The sequence below is a fragment of the Nycticebus coucang genome, chromosome 2 (genome assembly GCF_027406575.1).
Source record: "Nycticebus coucang isolate mNycCou1 chromosome 2, mNycCou1.pri, whole genome shotgun sequence".
NCBI lineage: Eukaryota > Metazoa > Chordata > Mammalia > Primates > Lorisidae > Nycticebus > Nycticebus coucang.
In genome coordinates, this window is record NC_069781.1 from 43187351 (window position 1) to 43212427 (window position 25077).

General features: G+C 48.0%; 2 protein-coding genes across 6 annotated transcripts in view; one reads left to right on the forward strand and one right to left on the reverse strand.

Annotated features, from left to right (window-relative positions):
* The first annotated feature begins 2328 nt into the window (after positions 1 to 2328).
* Positions 2329 to 3868, forward strand: LOC128575228 (olfactory receptor 13C7-like). The gene has a single exon (XM_053576717.1). It carries the CDS (start codon positions 2616 to 2618, stop codon positions 3600 to 3602), a length of 987 nt encoding a protein of 328 aa, XP_053432692.1. The 5' UTR covers positions 2329 to 2615; the 3' UTR covers positions 3603 to 3868.
* Positions 3869 to 5918: 2050 nt separating this feature from the next.
* The window catches only part of TMEM8B (transmembrane protein 8B), a 29193-nt gene continuing 10034 nt past the window's right edge, over positions 5919 to 25077 (reverse strand). For 2 of the 5 annotated variants that reach the window (XM_053568980.1, XM_053568990.1), the window contains 10 exons: positions 22881 to 23014; positions 22324 to 22592; positions 21116 to 21441; positions 17595 to 17688; positions 17356 to 17479; positions 17138 to 17280; positions 16699 to 16877; positions 8983 to 9129; positions 8704 to 8820; positions 5922 to 8465 (listed from right to left, as the gene is read on the reverse strand). In XM_053568980.1, the coding sequence (XP_053424955.1) occupies positions 8130 to 8465; positions 8704 to 8820; positions 8983 to 9129; positions 16699 to 16877; positions 17138 to 17280; positions 17356 to 17479; positions 17595 to 17688; positions 21116 to 21394 (1419 nt within the window). In that variant the 5' untranslated portion in view covers positions 21395 to 21441; positions 22324 to 22592; positions 22881 to 23014 and the 3' untranslated portion in view covers positions 5922 to 8129. Of the gene's footprint in view, positions 8466 to 8703; positions 8821 to 8982; positions 9130 to 16698; positions 16878 to 17137; positions 17281 to 17355; positions 17480 to 17594; positions 17689 to 21115; positions 21442 to 22323; positions 22593 to 22880; positions 23015 to 24542; positions 24701 to 25077 lie in introns of all 5 variants that reach the window. The other 3 variants (XM_053568972.1, XM_053568952.1, XM_053568961.1) reach the window with 3 other exon arrangements.

A 25077-nucleotide genomic window follows, 5' to 3' on the forward strand; every position in this document is an offset into this window, starting at 1 on the left:
AGCAGAGCCTTGAAGGGTGAGTGGAAGAGAAAGGCCACTCCAGCCAGAGGAAAATGCCCAGAGGAGGGACAAGACTGGAGTGTGTGACCTTTGTCTGAACAATGTGGGGTGGTCTGGAGAGGCTGAGGTGGGAGCAGGTGTGCATCAGGAGGACAGCCAGAGCCTGTGCACAGAAACCCCTCAAATGCCTCCACTGCACACTTGGTCTCTTTATGAGAGGCACGTGTGACAAAAAGAACTGCAGAGCTGGTAGTTTCCAGCCTTCACCTGCTTATAAACACCCCCATACCTGTGTCTAGTGCCAGAATTTGAGATTAACAACACATCTAACAAAGACAAAACCCTTACATATCTGCCCAGGTTTCAGGTTTTACGTTGTCTTTACATCCCTCGCTCAGATAGAATCTCAGAGGTCTAAAGCCCAGAGAGAGGAAGGCGTGTGTCCAAGGTAAGGAATGAATGAATGATTGTAGACTACATAAGGATGGGAGCCACGTGTCTCTGCTATATTCCCAGTGCCTACCACGTGGTAGATGCTCAATAACTACTTGTTGAATGAGTGAATGAATGAACCATCACACTTGGACAATTCTTTATCTTTTTGCCAAATCTCAGCAAGAGAAACTCTACCTTACTCCCCATCCAAGTGGACAAGATTTAAGGTCAATAATTGACCAGATGAACCAACTTCCTCTGTATGTTCCAGAAACAGTCCCTTCATAATATCCTGATTCAAAGTAGAGGAAGGAAAACCTACATAAGCTCTGGAGAAAAAGGGATCATAAAAGATACTGGAGCCCTTGTGACTAGTGTGGATCCAGCAGCAAGATCCTATGCCTGAAGATGCAGCCTTCTATCTGCCTCGGTAACAATGTGCTACTGCACCGCCCTGGGAGCACCTGCTCTGCACACCTTCTCTGAGATACAAGGCATCCCCAATCTTCAAGGAGGAAACTGAGTATCAGAGAGGCCAAGTGACTTGGCCATATCATATGCTGCTTCATGCTGAAGCTAAGAGGCAGAGCTGGGTTCTGGGATCAGGCATTCAATGTCTGCTGAGGGTCTGCCCTAGCAGCACTCACAGGACAAAGCACTGGAAGGAAGGAGCAGATCCTGATTTCGAGATGTGTAGAGAAGACAGGTGCACCACATGCCACACAGTGACATGGAGGGATGGTCAAAGGCTGTGGGAGCACAAGGGAGCAGGTCACTCTGCAGGAGGCAGGAGAGAGAAGAAAGGAGACACAGCACTGGGCCCTAAACAATGAACAGGAGCACCCAACTGGGGGAAGGAGGGAGGACATGGGCAAAGATGTAGAGCTGGGAAAAGACATGGTTTATTCAGAAAATATCCCTGTGGCTCCTGCAAGTCAGGGATACAATCTACCAGAAATAATGAGAAAAGAAAATCCAACACAGAGAACAGACAGGGCTCCATTGCTGTCACAGAAAATTGGCCTCACAGTCAATCTAGGAATGGAAGTGGTGAGGGCTGGAAGGATTGTATCTTCTGAAAGATTAAAGTTCACACTCAGCTCCAATTTTCTCCATCAGACCAAGGTCCAGCAGATATGAGACAGCTTTCTAGTCCTAATAAGACAATAGTGCACTGGGGACACTTGGGTTCCCTCCTGTGAATACCTAACACTGGCCTTTCCCAAGGAGGCAGTGAGACCAGCTTAGCAGGGCAATGGTGGCTTCCTAGGAGACAACAATTATAGCCTCTCCCCACTCCTCCCTTTATAAAGTTAGTTGATGACCGACCACATCTCTGCTGGATTAGCACCTGGCTTCCCTCATGTGTCATCATTGCCAATATCATTTATCCCCCAAAGCAATATGGAGGCCAAGAAGTGAGTCACTTGGCTTTCATTACCAGGTTAAATGCTGTGACCAGTAACTCTACTAGGATATATATGTTCTTGATGTCCTTTTAAAAATCAATGGTGATTCCTCAAGGAGATGACAGAAATCAGGCTTACATATGCCATGGAGCTGAATGTTTGACCCTCATGACACAAAAGAACAACATCAGGTGAACGTTATCTACCACGCACCTGCCTTCCAAAGCTCATCTCACCTAATTCAGGGAAGGGAGGGACAGCATCTTTGACAGGTCCACTTACCTTTCTTACTGCTGTGGCCCCAGCACCCAAAATTTATCTAGCACAGAGTGGATGCTCAACAAATATTCAATGAAATTTATCTAGCACAGAGTGGGAACTCAATATTCAGTGAATGAATGGGCATAAATTGAAATCATAACTTAGAAAAGATGCTTCCTTTTAATAGCCAAAAACACTTCAGATTCCAAAGGAGCATGTCAAACACAAATCTTACTCTGTTGTCAGAGTCTCTGGGCCCTCGGGTATGAGGAGAAGAGCCTTGGAGACTGGGGTGTGCCAGATCCTCCCGTTTTGTCAGCAGAATGGCAGAGCAGGGAGGGCCACTTGATGGATCTGAAATCCTATTCTCTCATTATACAGATGATGAAACCAGATTCCAGAAAGGGAGGCTGATCTGCCAGGTCACACATCCAGGCCACTTGGCTCCCAGGCCAGCTGGAGCTTTTCCCAAAAAGCTGTGTGGTCCAGTGGAGAAGGAAAGAGAATGAGATGAATGAGGCAAACCAGACAGCTGTGACGGAATATGTCCTGCTGGGGCTACATAAGTACCATGACCTGGAGGTGGTCCTGTTTGTGCTGTGCCTCGGCATCTACTCAGTGAACCTGCTGGGCAACTCCCTCCTCATAGGGCTGAACATATTGGACCCCCATCTGCACCACCCCATGTACTTCCTCCTCAGCAACCTCTCCCTCATGGACATCTGTGGCACCTCCTCCTTCGTGCCTCTCATGCTAGTCAACTTTCTGAAAGCCCAAAGGACCATCTCTTTCCCCAGCTGTGCCCTGCAGATGTATCTGACCCTAGCACTGGGCTCTACAGAGTGCTTGCTCCTGGCGGTGATGGCCTATGACCGTTACATAGCTATCTGCCAGCCACTTAGGTACCCGTTGCTCATGAGTGGACAGACATGCATGCAGATGGCCGTGCTGAGCTGGGGGACAGGCTTTGCCAACTCCCTGCTACAGTCCATCCTTCTCTGGCGCCTCCCCTTCTGTGGCCACAATGTCATCAACCACTTCTTCTGTGAGATCTTGGCAGTGCTGAAACTGGCGTGTGGGGACATCTCACTCAATGCGCTAACAATGATGGTGGCCACAGTTGTCCTGACGCTGGCCCCACTTCTGCTCATCTGCCTGTCCTACATTTTCATCCTGGCTGCCATCCTTAGAGTCCCCTCTGCTGCAGGCCGGCAGAAAGCCTTCTCCACCTGCTCTGCCCACCTCACAGTGGTGGTGATTTTCTATGGAACCATCTCCTTCATGTACTTCAAGCCCAAGGCCAAGGACCCCAAGTTGGATAAGATTATTGCATTGTTCTATGGGGTTGTGACACCCTCACTGAACCCCATCATCTACAGCCTGAGGAATGCAGAGGTGAAAGCTGCTGCGGCGGCTCTACTGGGAGGCCGCCTGCTCTCCAGGAAAGCGTCTGCCCGCTACTGCTGCTCTCTGTCTCTGTCAGTCAGCCCAGGCTAGGTTATGCTGTGGCAATGATCTCGAACCTTCAGTGGCTTAAAGTCATCAAGGTTTGTTTCTTGCTCATGGTGCAGGGCCATTAGAGGCTGGCTAGGGTGCTGCTCTGATCTGTAGTCTTCATCCCTGGGATTCAGGAGGACAAAGCAGCTACCATCTGGAACACTGCTGGTCACCATGACAAAAGGAGGGACAAGGGAGTGACGAAGCCTGCACTGACGTCCCTTAGAGCTTCCACTCAGAAGTGCCATGTGTTATTTCCACTTGCACATCATGGGCCCACACAATGGCCAACAACAAAGCACATGACCACATCTAACATCAAAGGGGAGAAGCACAGCTACCATGTGTCTGGAAGGAAGGAGAGAGAGGACCAAGAGATTGGTGAATAGCCTAATGACCCCACACCATTCTCCGGCATCAATCCAAGAGGGCTCTAGAGATTTGGCTTCCTTTTCCTGGACTGTCCATCCTTCACAGGCTCCTGCTGGGTTAATTGTCCCAACAAAGCTCCAGTTAGCTCCCTTGTGGTGGCTTTTTACTGGGCTAACCAAACTGGGTTGGAAGTGTACTTCCCAGAGTTTTCTTCCCTGTGTGGGTCTGAGTTAGGACTGACTTCAGAGAAATCTGCATATCTGGAAGGCAAAAGTGAGAGCACCAGACGCTGTGGGAGTGCTCGCATGTTGTCACTAAATTTATGGCTTACCTGGTAAGTGCAGCCCATCCAGGCCCCACCAGATCACCTTCCTCAACTGTCTGAGTCCTGGGTCAAGTGCAGCTCCCTGGCAAAGGTGCCAGCTTCTCATGCAGGACACCAGTGTCACTGAGAATGAAGGCGTAAGAGCCAGACCAAATCTAGTCTGTCCTCCTGGGTTCTAGTTTGCCCTTCTCTCCCTACCCTCACATTCAGATCTCCTTCCCTACTGCCAGCCCAGCTGACATGCAGCAGCCCAGGCCTGACACCAGTGCAGAGGTAGCCGCTTTGCCCAGGCTTCTCCAACTGTTCCTACGACTGTATGGTCTAATCTCCGTAATATAGTCCCTCTACCACTCATAGTGATTCTGCTAGTTTGGTCAAACCTCAATTGATCAAGAACATTTGATGGTTCCCCATTATCACAGCATTAAGTCCAAAGTCTTCTGCAGAGTCGTCAAGGCCCTCCAGACTGACCCCACCTGCTTCTTCAGCCTGATTTTTCTACTACGCCCTTCACACGGCCAGTCTCCTGACTACATCATCTGTACTGCCTGCACCTCTGTGTCTTTGCTCATGCTGTTCTCAGATGACATCTGGGGCCAGTTTTCAAAGCCCATCTATTTAGAGTAGATAACCATCTCTTTTACTCAACTTTCCTGTTGCATTTCGACATTGTTCTCTTCAAGTCCTACAGCACCTTTCACTCCATACCCGTTCAATCCTGACTTGCATTTGTGACATTTCACCACCAAGTGAGCTCCTCAGGGCAGGATGCAGGCAGGCATGACTCACCTCCCACAGAGCTTTCCCTGTGGAAGGTCTGCTGAATGGAGCTATCACTCAGAAGCTCTCCTGACATCACCTGGGGATTGAAGGCTGTGCCACATAACATACCAAGGCAATATAAGGTGGTCAGGGGTCTTGGTCCAATTGTGTGCACAGATACATTCAAGAGAGCAGCAGCATCCACCAGCAAGAGCACCCTATTCAAGGCTGGCATGCAATGTTTGGGTCATGGGTTCTCCCCAACTGAGACAAGTCAGGACAGCAAGGATCCCCATTTGGGGAACCAAGAGACCAGGGTTCCAGGTCTAGTTCAGCTGCTATGCCCAGCACTGCTCCCCACCCCAGGAATCCCACAGGTACCTCAAACTGTCCAAAACTGAACTCTATCCTCCTACCTACAGTGGTGTCACCATCTCAAGGAATGGCACCATCACCCCCAAGTCAGAAACACGGCAGTCATCTTAGACTTTCCATTGTGCCTCATCACCCCATGCAGCCAGTCACTAAGTCCTATAGCAGGCGTCCTCAAACTTTTTAAACAGGGGGTCAATTCACTGTCCCTCAGACCGTTGGAGGGCCGGACTATAGTTTAAAACAAAAAACTATGAACAAATTCCTATGGACACTTCACATATCTTATTTTGAAGTAAAAAACAAAACGGGAACAAATACAATTTACACCACTTCATGTGGCCCGCAGGCCGCAGTTTGAGGACGCCTGTCCTATAGAGTTCACCCACCAATAGCTCTGAAATTGGTTCCCTCCTTTCCACTGACATCACGTTAATCAAAAAGCCTTCACCATTTCTCTCTTAAACATCGCAACAGCCATATCACTGCACACTTGTCTCCCAAACTCTCCCCCAAATCCATCCTCTGCCCCCACCATCAAAACACCAAAGTGATCATGTTATTCTTCTCCTTAAATCTCTCCAATGGCTCCTCATTTCCCATAGAAAAAAGGCTATGGTTCCCCCGTCTGCCCAACCGCATCACTATTCACCTCCGCTGCCTCCTACACACACACCACATCCCCCCTCAGGGGATGAGTAAATATCAGTCTTCCCTGCCACTGCGTCTGCCCCCTCCATTCCTTCCCCCTCTCCAAACACTTGGTGACCTCTAGTGACATATAATGGACATCAGGTGGTAGGCACTGTATTAAGTATTCTAAGTGCTTTGCTGACTGGGGACCAGAAAGAAAGATGGAAGTCTTAAGGGAGGAATGCAATGTGGACACTGGTGACCACAGAGAACTGTCCCAACATCTTGACATTATGGCAACTTATTTAATCCCCGTTCGAACCCCACCACCACCTTTCCCAGGAAGTCCCTTCTGACTCCAGCATTTCCAAGTTCTGCCTCCCTCTGCAGTGCCTTCTGTACTCTGAATCCAGCTGTGTCCTGAATCCAGCTATTTGTATTCAAGCACCCTAGTGACCTGGCTCTATACATCTTAATAAGATGGAATAATACTAGGGGATAGGAACAGATAGCCAGTCCATACCCCCTCACTCCTTCTCACCATTCATTTGGCCACTCTGCTCAGTGGCCCTAGGAAGAGATGTGATTGCAGAAAACAGAGAACTATGAATGTTTCCCCGTCTTTTGTATTTCAAAAACCTAGGTTCTGAAGGATCGAGAAAAGACTTAGGGCATAGATAAAAAGATTTGGGAAAAAACAAGATACGTGAAAGCAAGGCTTCTTCACCTCCATATTAACAAAAGCGGGAGGAAGAGAGAGGAGTCAGGAATGTAGAGAGGCCTCGGATAACCTCATGGGTCTTTGCATATGGCGTGGGTGTGGTGAAGAGAACCCTAGGAATGAATGGGTTGTGGAGATGAGAACAGGAAACCTCTCTGCACCTCAGATGACTTGTTGGGACCTCTAACTGGGGACCAGGTATAATGATGGAAATCTCAGGGGACTAATGAAGTATGAACACTGGTGACCACAGAGAACACTCCCTTAACATCTTGGCAACATGTAAGACTCACAGAACCTACTATGACCCTTATGGGAAAATAAGAAACCCTGAATTGACAAATGATCTTTTCTGGCACTCAGGAAAAATGGGGGCTCAAAACAGAAGTTATTTCTTGTGATACTTCTTGAGATGTGTACCTGCTACTCCAATTTCCTGGGACCCTGGCTTCCTTTGTGTTGTGTGTGGACACCACAGGAAAGTTTATCTGATATAAACCATCTCAGCACGTGCACACACGTGCCCAAACAAGCACACACATGCACACATCTCAGCTACTGCACACTGAGATCAACAGGAATTGAGGAACAGGAATTAACAAGTGTTTAGAATGAAAACAGGTACTACATGAGAATGGGGCAAGTCCCTACGTGGTGCAAAACCTCAGACAGCAGCTCCCAGCAGCTCATTGCGGCTGGGCTCCCATCACCTCACCTTTCCTCAGATCCACTCTTTCCCCCCTTTCCCACACTCTTGACCCCAGGAAAAAAGGCAGCACACAATCAGTACATACTTCATTGGAGACACACAGACTCCACCTGCATTAACTCAGGACACGAGCCACCCCAGCTGGCCTGAGTTCCATTCATCCCTGCAATCCCTCCTTCCCAGCACAGGCCAGTCCAGATGCCATCCCTGGGCAGGAAGCCTGAGGCCAGAGTTGCTGAGCCTCTGGGAAAATCTGGACACTCAGTTTCCCCAAGATAGATTCCATTTCCTCTGAAATGATGCCACGTTCCTAAAAGGGCTTTGTCTCCCTGGAAAGGAATCCACATCTTTAGGAGGGCGCCATATCCTTGGGAAAGACACCGTGGTCCTGAGGGGGCTCTGTGCCCTTGCATAGGTTCCAATCCTTACGAAAGACTCCATGGATACAGGAGGACACCAAGCCCACAAGAAGTTCTCCATGTACCAAGAAGGGCTCAAGGTCCCTGGAAGAGTTCTAAGTCCTTGAAAAAGACTCCATATCCTGAAGAAATACAGCGTGTCTCTTGTCTTTGGGAGGGCTCCATGCCCCCAGGAAGGATTCATATCCTCCCAGGGCCAGGCCCAAAGCCCCTCTCAGCTGGCACAGATGCTGTTGACAGTGGCCCCACCTGGGCCCACAAGACCCAGCTCCTCCTGTTCATTAATGCATAGCTGATAACCACAGCCCCGGGCCCGCCCTCCAGATGGGACCCTGTGGTCAGTCTTGGCACGAGGGGGCAGCAAAAAGCCCACACTTCCGGCAATGAGCATATGCCAAATGCTGTGAATATAGAAGTAGTTGTCCCGGGTCTCCACAAAAGCATAGAGGAGGACGGCGCTGCCGGCAATCAGGCTGCCCGGGCACAGGTAGAAAAGCCAGCGGCGCCACGTTGGTGGGTAGCAGTGCCGGCGGCGGACGCTGCGTACTGTCTGGGGAGAGCAGAGAAATGGGGCTCAGGAACGTGAGACCCTGGCACTCAAACCAGAGCTGGTCACCTCAGGCTTCCTCTGAACCCTGGCTGAAAGGCACCTGCCAAGACTGCGGTGGGCACTGTGGGCAGTAGATGCTGATGACAGAGTCCAAGCCCACCTTACACTGGGGACCTGACCCTCAGGGCCCTGCACCCAAGTCTTGCCAAGAGCCCCCCACAGCCCTCTTCACCCTTACCCAGGCAGTGGCCAAGATTCCCAGGGCGAAGAGACTGGGTCCGAGCAGGTTCCAGAGTCCATGCCGGTCTAGCTGTAGAGCCATGGACAGCAGCATGGCCCCCAGCAAATACAGCACCTAGAGAAAGAGGACTCTCGGGCTGGGCTAGTGCAGGCCATAGCACTCCAGGGGCTGGGCCAGGATGGCAAGAGGCACTTGGAAATGCCCCCAGGGAGAGGTCAGGAGTAGATTTCAATAGACTTGGCTATGGTTGTCCCCCAGGGCCCACTCTGGACTGACCTGCTTGACCACGGGTTGTAAACGAGCCATGGCAATGACAGTAACCCACACAGACATTAAGGAGCCCAGGAAATCACAGAACTGCAGCACATCGTAGTCCATGATGCAGAAAACCACAATGCCTGGCTGGTCACAGGCATGGTAGAACTGGAGGAAGAAAGGGAGGACATTGAGAGAACTAGAGGCAGAGGTCCTGGTCTACAAAACTGGAGGAGGAGGTCACGGGGGTGTGCTGCTGTCAGAAAAGCAGAGGCAGAGGTCACGGGTGAGGAGAACTGGGAAATGCCTGAATGCTCCACTTCTCCTAAGGGGAAGAATGTGGTAGGGAGGCCTGATCTGCTTCATAAGCCATATGTATCTCACAGTCCTGACCCTGGTCCTTCTGGAATGTGCTGTGCAGCCTTCTAGGCCAAGGAGCCCAGATAACACCAGCTGAGGCCAATTCCCTCTCCTCACCATGAGCCCCACCTATAATCCTCAGCCCTGGCCTAACCTCTGTGCCAGCCAACACTGCAAATGTCCCCTACATGTCCAGTTTCCTGATATCTCTGTCTCTAAACAGGGCTTCACTCTCAGGATTTTATCACCCTGTCCCACCCGATGTGGACCAGGAGGTGCACAGTAAGAAAGAACGCAATCCCTAAGGCCATCGAGAGAAGCATGACACTCACAACATGGGGAAGAATATGGAATATGGAGAATCTGCTCCTCTGTGGAGAACACAGTAGAGTGGAACTGGACCGAGCTATACTGGACACCCTAATTAGGGAACCAAGTTCTGCCATTAGTCCCCCTTTGGTCTGTGGTCCCAACCTGTGTCTCTCTGGACAATGCCATGGCTTCTGGAATTCTGTGTTCTCTTAATTGTCAACAGGGTTGTCCAGGGATAATCTGTGCTCTACTTGTCATAGAACCTTTCTGTCACCTTTCTCGGAATTTCTAGGTAGAATTCATGTGATTTCAGTAGTTATTGAGCCAGGCAATAAGCACATGCATAGTAGTTTTAAGAATGTCTTTGGTGCAAAGATGATGAGAACACATATCCCTCTGTGGACTTTCTAGTTACCATGTGCCTTATGAGCCCATCAAAAAAAAAGATGCTAGATAGGACCTCTGGGACAAATAGCTCCAAATTGAGGACAAACATCATAGGGTTGTTCTCACTCCTTTCATCTAATATCAGCCTTGAACCATGTCAGGAAGAATGGGTTGTTATGGTGATGGAAGCAGGGTTAAGAAAATGAGAAAAAAGAAAATAAAAAGGTTATAACTGGGAAAAAAAAAAAAAAGGTTTTGACGTGTATAAACTTATCAAAATCTACTCATTGGAGCTGACTTTCAACCATGTCGAGCAGACATTATGAGATTAAAAAAAGTTTCTTAAGATTCTGTGACTCGATCTTGATCTCTGTTTCAGCATGCTACCCCAGGTCCTCTGGGAACCAGGGCTACTGAGGACATCTTGTGAGAGGATAGACAAGTTGTGTAGTTGCAAGCAGGGTTCGGCTACCTCAGGCTGAATGAAGCTTGAGCAAGAAGATTAAGTATTGTGGCATCCGACGGTGGTTTTTATGTGGCTTAATCATTGACGGAAGGGGTCCTTTGGGCATTGCTTTCAGCCCAAATCATTTTCTTTATCACCTATTAAAAGGCAGCCTTAAGTCACAAGGGCTCTCATCCCAAAACAGAGGTGGCCTTTCAGACCTCAGTAAGAGGTCTCCAGGCCCCTCAGAGGCAGGTCCTTCAGTTGTGGGTACAAGGCAGGAATATATAGCTCAGGAAAGAGGTAGCTGAGCAAGCCCTTCACTCACTGGCAGCAATGGAGTCTCCATAACTTCTGGAAAGAATGGAAATGGGAGAAACCAGTCTCCTATTTGAATGAGAAAGTAGGGGCAAGGTCAGGAAGAATGAGGCAGAAAAGAAATATTATATCATAAACTCATATCACAAGCAATGACACCCAATCTTAATTCAACAGCATCACCTCCCACTTAGGGAAAAGCAAGTGGCAAAGTGAACTAGGTTTGCTGTGAAAACTTGCAGAATTCAGCTCAAATGCAGGGGTGCCCTCTACAGAACTGGAAAACACACCCAAAAGTCAAGTCTCTAGAGACAAAGGGTGAAAAAGAAATTGTTCATATTTCCTTTGACCCTATATTAAAGATTTTATCCAGCCATTCAAATTGAAAAAAATATATAAAGAGAAGGGAGAAGCTAGGATCTTCGAAAAAGAAGATAGAGGCAGTACCTGTAGCTCAGTGGACAAGGCACCAGCCACATACACCAAGGCTGGCAGGTTCAAACCCAGCCCGTGCCTGTAAAACAACAATGACAACTGCAACCAAAAAATAGCTGGGTGTTGTGGCGGGCGCCTGTAGTCTCAGCTACTTGGAAGGCTGAGGCAAGAGAATCGCTTAAGCCCAAGAGTTTGAGGTTGCTGTGATGCCACAGCACTCTACCCAGGGTGATATAGTGAGACTCTGTCTCCAAAAAAAAAAAAAAGAAGAAGATAGAATAAAAAGGAAAATCACTGGGAAACTCTGACTTTCTTTCCTTTAAATTTTAAGCAGTAAGACTTAAATTTGTATGCTTATCTTCTTTCTTTTCCTCCATTTTTGAGATTAAGAATTTTCTTCCTGCAGGAAGAGACTGGCTAGGAATGAGGCTGCAGCAAGTGGGTGTCCTAGACTTCTAAATAGGCTTGTTAGTTTGGGAACATGGTTCCCTCTTAAAATATTATTAAATTGAGAAAATAAGTTCCTGCCAGGAACTTTTCAGAGATTTTTCATGTGGGTCCATATCAGCATAAGAATTAATATTTAAATATGCCTAAGAATTAATATTTTTCAACTCTATGTGCTGATTCATTGGAAGTTAATGTAGTTCCCAAATAAATAGATATTTTGATCTTTTTATATTTTAGTTATAGGATATTGATTGTTCTCTGCCTCTAAGACCAGACATAAGTATTATAAGACACGAAATTATTCAATACCATTTTATGATTTGGATTTTGTTTTAAAGCACTAATTTTACACTTCAGGCTTAACCAAGGACTTGGCTCTACATGCCCAACTTTCAAATATATAAAAGGAAATTTCCAAAAGGTTCTGTGAGACAGACTTATAATAAATCCTTCAATTTCAGATAAGGGAAGATAAATATCAGCAGGAAAAAAGCAAAGCTCAATCACCAAATATTGAAGACATATCTAGAAGAATAATTAATTGAGGGCTGATTATTTTCTAGAAATTTATCTACACTGAAAGAAGAGTAAAGAAAAATGGAGATATTGTCTCTGGAGTGGAGAGATTTTAGAGGAATCATCTCACTAATACTCTATGACTGGTTATTTTCCAAGTATACTAAAAGGTTAAAGAGATTGTTTAAGGTTGTCTACAGGGGGAGAATTAAATTAAAATTGTAGTATGAGGGATTGTTCTACTAAAGATTGTAGGCTAATATTCATACTGGTATTCCTTTTGTCAACAGTAATAAAAAGTGGTAGAAATTATGCAGAAAAATCAGGAAATTTAAGAAAAGGCATTTAGACTACAACCTGGCTTCTATTAATAAAATTCTAATCTAAGCTGATAAATTCCTCTGATTAGGGCATTATTTATGAAATAATTTGGGAAAATTATGCTAAATTAGTTTGGGGGGGGATTTTACATTTTTATAACTATATAATTCATCTAATGCGCCAAAATGGGGCATCCAGGCACCACAGACTGTAAAACTGTAAATGCAAACATATTTACTGCACACAAAGTCTAGGATATTTGCACGCACGAGATAATGGAACTCATTGTTGCTGTCTTATTTTCTTTTCTCTGCTTCCATTTTCTCTGGCAGTAGTTATGGGGTTTTGCGAAGGGACCCTGAGAATCACTTGTGATGGTCTGAGAAATAGCAGGAGTAATGAGAAGGTAGGCTCCTAGCCAGGATGGCAGAAATCAACCTGGTTGGCTGCACAGCCCTAGGATGTCGGCTCTGTCTGGGTCTTTTGGGATCTGAGCCCAAGGACTTGAGTATCCCTGTGAAGGATGTGTGGCTTGAACTTTACAGGTTAGAGCTGTATACCTGAAATGTTTGATATAGTTCCCCTGGTGTTTTTTTATAATTGGTTTGTTTACATTTTCTTATCTCTTCATTGGTGCTTATTTATATTTTAAGAATTTGGGGAGAGCTAATAAACTGAGGTCATGTGTTTCTGAACATAATCTAGGATTTATAAGAAACTGAAGTCAGGGCTCAGCACCCGTAACACAGTGGTTGTGGTGCCGGCCACATGCACCAAGGCTGGCGGGGCCGAACACAGCCCAGGTCAGCTAAATAACAATGACAACTGCAACAAAAAAATAGTGGGCATTGTGGAGGGCGCCTGTAGTCCCAGCTACTTGGGAGGCTAAGGCAAGAGAATTGCTTAAGCCCAAGAGTTTGAGGTTGCTGTGAGCTGTGATGTTACTGCACTCTACAGAGGGTGACATAGTGAGACTCTGTCTCAAAGAAAAAGAAACTGAAGTCAGATTAGAGATTTATCAATGCATGCTCACTACCCTGACACAAAAGGAGCAATATAGGTTAGTGACAACCAGCCTGAGGGAGAATCTTGGTTCACCAAGATTGTACAGTAGAATAGTCATCTTCTACTTAGGCCAGTGGTTCTCAAACTGTGGGTCATGACCCCTTTTTAACAATGAAAATACACTGCAGCATTAGGAAGGTTGAGAACCACTGACTTAGGCCAAGTATTCCCCTCATGCACCAAGAGATAATAATAATAGCATCTACTATTATCATAGTGCTATTATGAGGATTAAATTAGCAGCATCTGACACACAGCACACATTTGGTAGATGTCATTTTCCTATTATCATTACCTGAATCATTTGGCTATATACAAAATCAAGTGCTAAGTTTCTAGCTTTTTTTTTTTTAATATATTTTACATTTGTAAACTCCTGAATTAAAAATCTGCTATCTGCTCCTATGTCCTGGATAGGAATAGATGTGCTACTCCCAGGTATAGACTGTCCTAGATTATTTGGAGACAAGCATGATAACTGTCATCTTCTGTCTTGGTGCTGACAACTATGATATGGCCAATGAGTCTATAAGTGGACCCTGCTGCAGAATGAAGTAAGTCTTAGAAAAGGCTGGCAAAGGAGGGACCACAGGGAAAACTGTGGGGAAAACTGGAAGACTAGTAGCTCTGGGTTTTGGCCAGTGTGGAGAAAGAGCAGGAGTTAGAGCAGGACTTAAGGCAACACCTCAAAGGCAGGAGCTTTTCCCTGTTCTTTGGCATATTGCCTTACTTAAGAAAGTGGAAGCTCTTTATGTGGTACCAGGCACTTGAGACTCTCCCAGTGTTCCCACTAAGGGAAAGGGCTTTTTTTCTTTCAGATTGCTGTGCCATGATATACAAATAATAAAGCATCACCTAGCCTTGAGCACTCTGGAGCCATGTCAAGTGCAGAGAATGAATATGCTCTCCCCACATGCTCCAGGCTCCTAACACACTCGGGTGCTCTTACTCACTGTGATTCACATTAGATCTACATGTAGTCAAGAGTGGGCTGGTGGAACAGCTGTTGCTAGAGGATTTGGTGAGCCACAGTATAAAGGGCATCTGGCAATATGAAAGCAAAAGTGTCTAATATAAAAATAGAATGACGCCTTGTCACAGAAGACCTAAAAAGGAGCCAGTCAAGCAAAACTGGGATATGCTTTTCTCACCCAGCTTAAAGGTCCTCTCCTTGCAGCATGGTTATAGCCTACTCTTCCTCCCCTGTAGATGAACCTCCAGGAGCACTCGTGACCCTAAGTTTCAGCACATTTGCCCTGCGCTTTCTCGGTAAGTAGGGTTTTTGTAATTTGGATGTATGAATGATCTGGTAATACTGGATACCATGTCTTGGTTTCTTGGTATACCATTGTGGCCAAGGCCTAAGGACAGTCTGAATCCATCTAAGAGTTTTGGTGTGCTCACAGGCAGACACTGTACATCACAAAATGCTGAGAATACAGAGATAAGATGAAAAGACCCCTTGCACCATGGCATCTCAAGGGGGAAAAATGTCTACTTTGGGGTTAAGTCACAGTAGGAGACTCACTTCTCTACCTTTCCTTATAATATCTGTGCTGATTGTGGAGGAGTGAGATAATACAGGGAAGGGATTGTGAAAGTTCTATAATAGGAATAGAGATTTAAAATTAATCTTCACAAAATGTACTCCTTCACAAATGTACTCCTTCGAGCTAGGATTTTATATCATACTGCCACTTCACATGATGCCTCAGGACACAGTTGAGTCCAAAAAGTTTCTCAGGACTCTGAGAATCACAATGTCCTATAAATTGCCCATTATCAAGAACCTACCACCCCCCATCTTCCAAAGGTTCCCATGAGAAATCAAGGGACCATGGTGATTGACTGGGGAAGACACCATTTCATAGGATAGGAATAAATATGCTAAAGGGCAGGCATGGTGGCTCACGCCGATAATCCTAGCACTCTGGGAGGTGAAGGTGGGTGAACAGCTTGAACCCACAACTTCGAGACCAGCCTGATAGACCCCGTCGCTACTAAAAATAGAAAAATTGAGGCAAGAAGATCCCTTGAGCCCAGGAGTTGCTGTGAGCTATGACACCATGGCACTCTACCCAGGGCAACAGCTTCAGACTCTTGAGTCAATAAAAAAAAAAAAATGCTAAAGATGTGAAAATCCCCAGTGCAATGAGGAACATGAGCTCAGAATAGCTACCCTCAAGTCATGGAAGAAAGTAATGAATAGGGTGGGCATAGTGGCTCATGCCTATAATCGTAGCACTCTGGGAGGCCGAGGTGGTAGACTGCCTGAGCTCATGGGTTCAAGACGGGTGGTGCCTGTGGCTCAGTTGGTAAGGCGTCGGCCCCATATACCGAGGGTGACGGGTTCAAACCCGGCCCCGACCAAACTGCAACCAAAAAATAGCCGGGCTTTGTGGCGGGCGCCCGTAGTCCCAGCTACTTGGGAGGCTGAGGCAAGAGAATCGTTTAAGCCCAGGAGTTGGAGGTTGCTGTGAGCTGTGTGAGGCCACGGCACTCTACCGAGGGCCATAAAGTGAGACTCTGTCTCTACAAAAAAAAAAAAGATCAGCCTGAGCAACAGTTAGACCCATCTCTAAAAATAGCTGGCTGGGTGCCTGTGGTTCCAGCTATTCCGGAGGCTGAGGCAAGAGAATCATTTGAGCCCAAGAGTTTGAGTTTGTTGTGTACTATGATGCCACGGTACTCTACTAAGGGTGACAAAGTGAAACTCTGTCTCAAAAAAAGTAATGAAAATGAACACATCCCATGCAGAGAGGTGGGTCAAAGTGCACATTTCCTGCACCAATACAGAGAACATGGTGAAGGTATGGACACAATTCCATATCATAGGACAGTTTCTCAGCCAGCATGTTGAGTAAAGACCCCCTCAACAGGGTGGACAGAGTGTGGGGCAGCTGGGGACCCACACTTAGTAAGTTGCAAACAGCTGTATTCATTTACCCCAATTCATTTACCCCCTTTTGTAAGGCATTTACCCCAATGCCTTACAAAAAATACCATTTTCCATGGGGAGCGCTGCTGCAGGAGACATCCCTAAACCCGTAGAGAACATGGTGGAAATGTAGATTCTTACCCACCACGGCAGACAAGGACACAGGGAAGACAGAGGCGCCACCACATACCGTGGAGAAGAACATGGTGAAGGTGTAGACAGCAGCTTCCAGCACATACCGGCTCCGAATGGCCAAGACCACGGGTGGCAAAAACATGAGGTTGCTCAGGCAGAGCAGGAGTGTGGACAGCAGCTGGAATCCGTAGGAGAGCGCATCCTCACTGTCGGTACAGCCCCAGCCCCGCCACCCTGCGTGCGAGTAACGGGGTCAGAGCACTCAGGGTGGAAGAGGACACAGGCAGCCGCGGGTGCAGCAGCCACTTCTGCCCTAGCCTCTTGCCAAGCCCAATGCCACTGGTAGCACCCTGGCTTTGCCCTCCCATCCTCTCCAAACCCATCGCCAACTCAGGTTGGCCCTCCCACCCACTCCCGCCTGCCCTGAGGCCCAGCATGTCAGCCCCCAGAAGGCAGGAAGCCCACACGGCCCACTCCCACCCCAGCCGGCTCACCAGCCTTGCACTCGCAGGCCGCGTACAGGTAGTTGTGCGTGCGCAGCAGCTTGCACTGGCCATAGGGCCCGCAGTCATCCACGCATGGCGAGAGGAAGGTGCGCAGCCGCACCTCAGCAGTGGCGTTTCGGCACCGCACGAACCTGCCCACACACTCGCAGTCACCTGGGGTCCCAGGCCGCCTCCTCCCTCACTCCGCCCTGCCCCGCTCTGCTCACCGAGGCCCCACCCCGCACAGGGAGCGCAGGGCCAGGAACCAGGTCCCGGTTTGCGGGAATGGGATTCGCAGCCTGGCTGCTCTGGAGGTGGCACTGACAGAAAGGAGGAAGCCGGCCAGGGACTCTGAAGGGAGAAAGGACACAGAGGCAAAGGTGGGGTCGGTGGAGGGTCGGGACCCAAGACCCTCACCCACCTCCCCCCACTTGCAGCCTCCTCTCCTCCCTCATTTCTCACCCACCTTTGGAACAGGTCACTGCTGCATCCCCCAGGCTCAAGGGCACCTCGTGAGTCAAGCATCCGAACACTGTCACATTTTCCTGGTGCACAGAGCTCTAGGAAGGGCAGGTATGAAGGTGAGGCTGTCATACCCTCCAGTTCCAACCACCACCCCAGTCTCCTACACCGGTTAACCCACACCTTCAGTGGACAGCCCATTCCTCCAGGCCTCTCCATGCCAAATCTGCTTTCTCACCTCCAGCCTTAGAAGAGAAAAACTGGAAAACACCAGATCCTCCACAGCAGAAATCTTTCAAAGACTGATGAGAAGGCAAAGAGCAATTCTGTTTTTTTGTTGTTGTTTTTTTGTTGTTGTTGTTTTTTAGGACACATTAAAATTTGCTTTAATACTTCTTTGGGGGGAAAAAAACCACACTTGTAGTGAATGAACAAGAAACATTTTTATGCTATTATTTTTATCTACCATGCCATGAATTCATAGGGGAAGAGGTTCCAGCAGCTCAGGGAGGCACCTTGCCATTGAATGTGACAAAGTGTTGACTGACTTTTGAATTCGTGGGAAATAGGTCCCAGCACCTTGTATCACTGTTACATGGGGTCTATTGGTTATCCTGTGTGCTATGCTGTACACATATTATGCCATGAGCTCATGGGGAATAAATAGGTTCTTGCACCTAAAAGCATGGGTCCACTGGTACTCCTGTGTGCTATGTTATATGCTTATTATGCCATGAATTCATAGGGAATGGGTTCCAGGAGCTCAGGCTCCTTTCCGTTAGTTCTCACAAAGTGGGCTTCTCTGGGTGGCGCAGGCTGGCGCTTCAGTTGAACCCAGGTACCTTTCTCTTTGGCTTCCTTCTTTTTCTGATCATTTTCCTTCACACGTTTCAGGAAGCTATCTCGGCTCTTATTGTGCTTAATATGCTCAATACGAACATTAATCCTCTTCGCGAGGATCTTGCCCTTAACTTGTTTGTTTACAACAATGCCAACAGCATGCTGGGTAACACTATAGACTCTTCCAGTTTTGCCATGGTCACATTTGTGTGGCATGCCTTTTTGAACAGTACCCATTCCCTTGATGTCTACAATATCACCTTTCTTGTAGATTCGCATATATGTGGCCAAAGGAACAACTCCATGTTTTCTAAAAGGCCTAGAGAACATGTACCGGGTGCCTCTCCTCTTTCCCTTTGTGTTTGTCATTTTGGTGAATTACTGGAAGATGGCGTCTCCGGCCGAAAGCCAAAGAGCAATTTTGAATCTTTTCTTTGGGCAGAATTGTTTCAGTTCTGTCCAAGCAAGAAAGAACACTCTTCCTCAGTCCTATCTGGCTTACTGGGAGGAGAGGTGGGGACCAGGTAGGAGGTTGTTGCTGGATTTAGAAACAAGTTATGGAAAAAAGTAATTGTCAGGTTTCCCATCATCTTCACCTGGACTGAAGAAGTGTAAAGAAATTTGCTCCTCCTTAGCTGAAATGATCCTAGATACAGAACTGTGGTAACAGAATGCCCAAGAGATTAAATGTAGCAACCTGGCCAGGATTAAAAGAAACCAGATACCATCAGCAAGAGTAAATGTAAGGGGCTGTCTACAAAAATAAAGGTAACATGGGTGGCCCTGTGGCTCAGTGAGTGGGACACCAGCCCCATATACCAAGGGTGGTGGGTTCAAACCCGGCCCAGCCAAACTGCAACAAAAAAATAGCCAGGCGTGAGGCTGGTGCCTGTAGTCCCAGCTTCTCTGGAGGCTGAGGCAAGGGAATCACCTAAGCCCAAGAGCTGGAGGTTGCTGTGAGGTGTGACACCACTCAATCTATCAAGGGCAACAAAGTGAGACTCTGTCTCAAAATAAATAAATAGGGCGGCGCCTGTGGCTCAAGGAGTAGGGCGCCAGCCCCATATACTGGAGGTAGTGGGTTCAAACCCAGCCCTGGCCAAAAAAAAAAAAGAAAAACTGCAAACAATCAAAATAAATAAATAAATTAATTAATTAAAGGTAACAGGATGCCTTAAGCTCACCTCATTCAAGAAGGATTTGAGGCACCTTATTAAATACAGAAAACAGGATAAAATTAATAATGCATGAGGGAGACCTAATCAGGATAAGAAAATAAAGTCTTCCCTAATGTGGGCCATATATTTGATACTGACTTCTAAGCATTCAAAGCAAAGGGGGAAGATTTGTGGGTGCATGAGATAAAGTTAATCAGGGCCTCTGGAGAATCACAGTATCTAAAAGGGAAGTTCTCAGTTCAAGAGAGCACTGTGAGTTGTCATGCATCCATGCATCCTGTTCTCAACCACAGGAGTTCACACAACCTGCTTATAACTCCCTCAGTGCCAAACCCAGGGCAAGGTGCCAAAGTATTATTCAGTGAAAGTCATTCGCAGAGGTCCTCAAACTTTTTAAACAGGAGGCCAGTTCACTGTCCCTCAGACCGTTGGAGGGCTGGACTATAGTTTAAAAAAAAAAAACCTATGGATAAATTCCTGTGCACACTGCACATATCTTATTTTGAAGTAAAAAAACAAAACGGGAACAAATACAATCACACGGTCTCATGTGGCCCGCGGGCCGCAGTTTGAGGACCCCTAGACTCTAGAGGGAAGCCAAAGAAAAAAATGTCCTCTAGGTATGCAGTTCTGATCCAAGGATAAAAATCAAAATATTGGGGGGAAAAGATCAGAGGAGGTTGCCAATACATGAATAAATAGAAAGGTGTGTGGCAGGTGTCACAGCACACAGGTGGGATGTAAACAGATGCTCATTAATGAGAACAGACAAGAATGCTGAGAGGTAAAGAGTGAGGGGCTGCAGGGGGGTGGGCCTCTATTCTCAAAGTACTGAGGAAGGAAGAATATGGGTGAGGTTTTCCTCTAATTTGGGGTCTACGATTTCAAAACCAAATCAAGACCTCACTATCATTGCCCAAAGGTACAGTAATAGACACAAAATACATACCGTCTTAGCCAGAACAAAGAAAGAATTTGAGTACAGAAATAAGGAACATCTTCGGATTGAAGATCCAGCTCTGTCCTGACTAGCAGAACCACTAGAAAGTTTGAGCCATGTTCAAACTTTCTGTCAGGCCTGAGGTTGGTTGATGGGAAAGTGGTCTTAAGCAAACATAGATTGCTATGTTTGCTAAAGACAACATGTTTGAGATGTCCAAACATAGACTGCATGGCCTCAGGAGGTTGCAAACTCCCCATCACAGGACATATTCAAGAACAAGTGGATAACTACTATAGAGGAAGGCCATTAGTAAGTGGTAGGTAAACCTATAAAATTGGGAAAACTCAGACTACCCTGAGTTGACCCAGCCCATTCGTAGCAAAGTCAATATTCAGAGCATATCTGTTGACCAGAAATGGGCTAAGACATGGCCACTAAGATATGGTCAGGATGGGTGTGAGTAACCTGGACAGGCTTCCTGAAGAGGTAAGATCCCCCACACCCCAGACACCTTCCCCTCTGAGCTCTCCCACGGCGCAACCTCCCACTCTCCATAAAGAGTACCGCGTTGAGCTGGAGCTCCAAGCTGAGGACGCCTCCACTGTCCAGCACTGGCAACAGCCTCAGGGCAAACACAGCTGGGCGCTCAGGGGGAAGGACCACACTGGGGCCAAAGAAGATATAGAAGTGGACGGAGAAGGTGTCCAGCTCGTTGCGCAGAGTCGGCCGCACTGGCCAGCAGTGCTCAGGTGGGGATGTGGCCCCAAGCCCTTCCACAGAAGTTCCAAGAGATGGTGGCTCTGGGGGCAATGGCTGGTTGCCCAATGATTGGGGCATGTTCATGGCAGCTCCGGGGACTAGGGCACGGGACAGGCTGGGCTGCGGGCACTCTGTGAGCAGAAGAAACCAGAGCTGAGGTTTATGGCCCTCAGAGCCCTGATTGGACTTACAACCCAGATTTGAGCTGGACAAATTTTAGCAAAGGGCAAAGAAGGGTAAGAACTAGAATCCAATGTCATGGCTCGGCGCCTATAGTTCAAGTAGCTAAGGTGCCGGCCACATACACCAGAGTAGCAGGTTCAAATCCAGCCCTGGCCTGCCAAATAACAATGACAAGTACAACCAAAAAATAGCCAGGCTTTGTGGTGGGCACCTGTAGTCCCAGCTACTTGGGAGGGTGAGGCAAGAGAATTGCTTAAGCCCAAGATTTTGAGGTTGCCGTGAGCTGTGATGCCACAGCACTCTACCCAGGGCAACAGCTTGAGGCTGTGTCTCAAAAAAAAGAAGAAAAAGAATCCAATGTCACTTGGCAGTATGGGGCATCCAGAGTCATGGGTTTCCAAATGGTGACAGCTAATGTTAGGTCACATTGGAAGGAATCAAGGTCATCTATCCTCCCCAAGGGCAGCAAAGACATTGTTGAAAGGGTTAACTAAGTGCTGTCTTACTGCTTTGCACTGGTTTTGGCAAGGACAGTATTCCAGAGATCCTGGCTGTCCCTGTTACCCCAGGAAACTGAAAGTAAGATTATATCAAGGAAAGTAATGAGGTCCTTTAGTTGTCTCCAGTCAGGTACCAAAAAATTATCTGAAGGCCTTCCCAGGACTTTCAGCTCCAGGTGGAAGGGCTTCAGGGAGTGTGAAGGAGCCTGGGTGCAGTAGGGGAGCTTGTAGGGATATGGTGGGAAGTCACTAAACACAGCCACCTGAGTCACTTCCCAGCCATGGTGTCTGCACGGCCTAGGTGGCTGGGGCAGAGGTGGGGGTTCTGACCTTGCAACCGCACACACAGCTGGAAGCGGATGGTCCTGCCAGAGCCCCGGCCTGGTGTTTCCACACGCACGTAGACCCAGTGCCCCCAGGGGGGCAATGCCAGCTCCAGCTGGCATACTGAGGCACTTCCACAGGCCACAGAGCTTGAGTTGTGCAGGGGTGGGGCCTTGGGACGTAGGCGCAGTGTCAGGGGACAGGCAGACACCCCACAGCCCCCCACACACACCAGCTGTGCTGAAACCCTGTAAGTGAAGCTGGGCACGAACACTCTGGGCAGAGGAGAGGTTGAGGGTAAGAAGGACAAACAGAGAGGGGAAAGGAACATCAGAATGAGGGAAATGCTGGGAATAAAGGGGCATGGAGAGGGTAGAAGTCACAGGGATACCACAAGCCTTTTCTGGTCTTCCCATTTGTGCTAGGGTAGGGGGCTGGGATCTCACCCACCCTGGGAGCTCTGGGTCCAGCTTGGCCAGAGGGAGCGCAGGACCAGGCAGGTAGGCTGAGAAGCCAAGAGAAGGAAGAGGGAAAGGGCCAGATTTGGGGAGTAGCTGACTTACTTGTACAGGGCTGAGCGATTGTGGGGGGAAAGGGTTTGCTCTGAGGGACGGCCAGGAACCAGCACCGCCACATCCAGCAAGCGCCGGACAATCAGCTGCGGCTGAAGGAGGTACTGACACTCATCCTGGAGACCCTGAGACAAAAACAGGAGTGCCGGGAGGAGGAGAGACAGAAGAGGTGCTACTAAACCAAGGCAAACAGAACCTGCTGGACGGGCCAGTGAGGAGCCCCCGCTGGCCTCCTGCTCTGATCAAGGTCCCTCTAAGCTCTGGGTCCTTCCTGCCTGAGCAGTTGTTTCTAATCACCTCTGTGCTATCTCAATCTGCAGTGTTTGCTGGGGTCCTCAAACCCAGGCCACCCTGACTATAGGCCTCACCCCCCCTTCTCCCAGTCTAATGCCTTCTGAGCATTCCTGGCCAGCCCCACAGACCAGCCCATTCCCCCACTAGGGCCTCAGGAGTTCAGAACACTGGCTCTTTTGGGGGGGAGGGGTAGGGTGGGTAGTGAAAAGCTCCTTCAAGGACTCTAGTCCAACCCCCTCCACCACCACTACCACCAATCAGACCCTTTCATTCCCTTTATCCCTTACCCTGAACCCTCCCAAGTGTCCAGCCTCTGCTTTCTCTGCTTTAACACCCCCACCACCTCCAGATGATCAGCAGTTTGAGAACAGGAACATTGTCTTATTTTATTTTTGTTCCTTCACACACAGGGCCTAACAGAGAGTGCACACCTCACAGATGGATGTTTGCTGCATAAATGAAGTAATAAACAAATCGGCCCAGCTGAGGGCAACTCTGACTTGGATGAATCCACCGCCCAACATTTTTGACTCCCCTCCCCCTGCGCTGCCCTCAGAAGACCCACAGAGAGTCTGCTCCATCAGCCTCAGACTGTGTTCCTTCTCTTCCTGGAGGAGAATGATGACATCTCCTCCACTGTCTCCTCTCCTGGATAAACTCTAGCCCCTTCTCTACTCTGCTGACCCCACCCCTAGCCCACATAGCCTCATCATGCCTCAGTGAGCACATGTGCTATGGTTTCACCCCCAAAGCATTTGCAGCTATAAAACCCCTACAAACCTAACAGCTCAGAGGAGCCAGGGCTCCGAATTAGGCTTCTCTGACCTTCTGGTTTTATGCTGGCCCAATAAACCAGAAGACACTATTCACTTATGTGGTTATTCCATAGGACATACTCCAAACTCTGTTCTGGGACAAATTCCAGGCTCTGACATCCCACTGAGCTCCAAGGCAACCAATGCACTGACTTCCAGCAAGCTTCACAAGGTTAGAAGGAGGTCTGTGTCTTTTGGGTCATTGTATCCCCAGTGCCTAGCACACCACCTGGTTCATACTAGGTGCTAAAATAGCTGTTGAGCTAAAGAAGGGTGTCAAAAAGAGGGCTCCTTTGGAGAGCACCTGAACCAACCTAGTTGCATAGAAACGTTCATCTCTGATATCCAAAGCAGGTGTCCCTCATCTTTGGTGTCCAACCCTAAGGACCAGAAATACCTTCACAAGTCATGTCACCTCCTAAGACAGGAATTATCACAAGAATCTTGTAGTGAATGATTCCCAAGAATGGGGGCTCAAACTCAGGAGGTGGCCCATTACCGGCTAGACAGCCCAGGGGAAGAAATACTTTGCTCCAAGTCTTACCTGTGGTTGATTTGGAACAGTGGACATGGCCAATCTGGTCAAGATGTGCTTCTTCCTCAAACTGCATAATGTGCACATCCAGCCTCCGCCCCCCACACACACTTTATGCAAAGGGAGTATTTATCAATGGATGTCAGGGCAGAACAGGGACCTTCACCCTGGAATGGGGCCAGAGGAAGGGCACCAGAAGTCAAATCATCAAGAGCTGCCAAGGCAGAAACCAAGTGAAAGAGTCCAAACTTAAACAGGGTAACCCAACATCAGCCACCACAGAAGGAACAGGGACAAATCAAGGAAGCTCAAGAAACCAGGAGAAGAAAAGGTGTGAAGTGGATGGGATTTAGGCTGAAAGATCCTGGAGCGGAAGGAAAGGTATATGGATTCCTAGAATGTCCTCTGGATTTCTTTAGAAAGGCTCTGGGTGGGGCCTACTGACTGAAGATGCAAGAGTCTCTGTGGGAATAATCCAGTACCCAGCAGAGCCCCTGCCCAGTCAGCACCGATCGACATGGCAGTAAATGAGTGCTGGACAGAC

Coding starts and splice junctions, on each gene's coding strand:
- LOC128575228 (XM_053576717.1), top strand. CDS start 2,616: ATGAATGAGGCAAACCAGACAGCTGTGACGGAATATGTCCTGCTGGGG.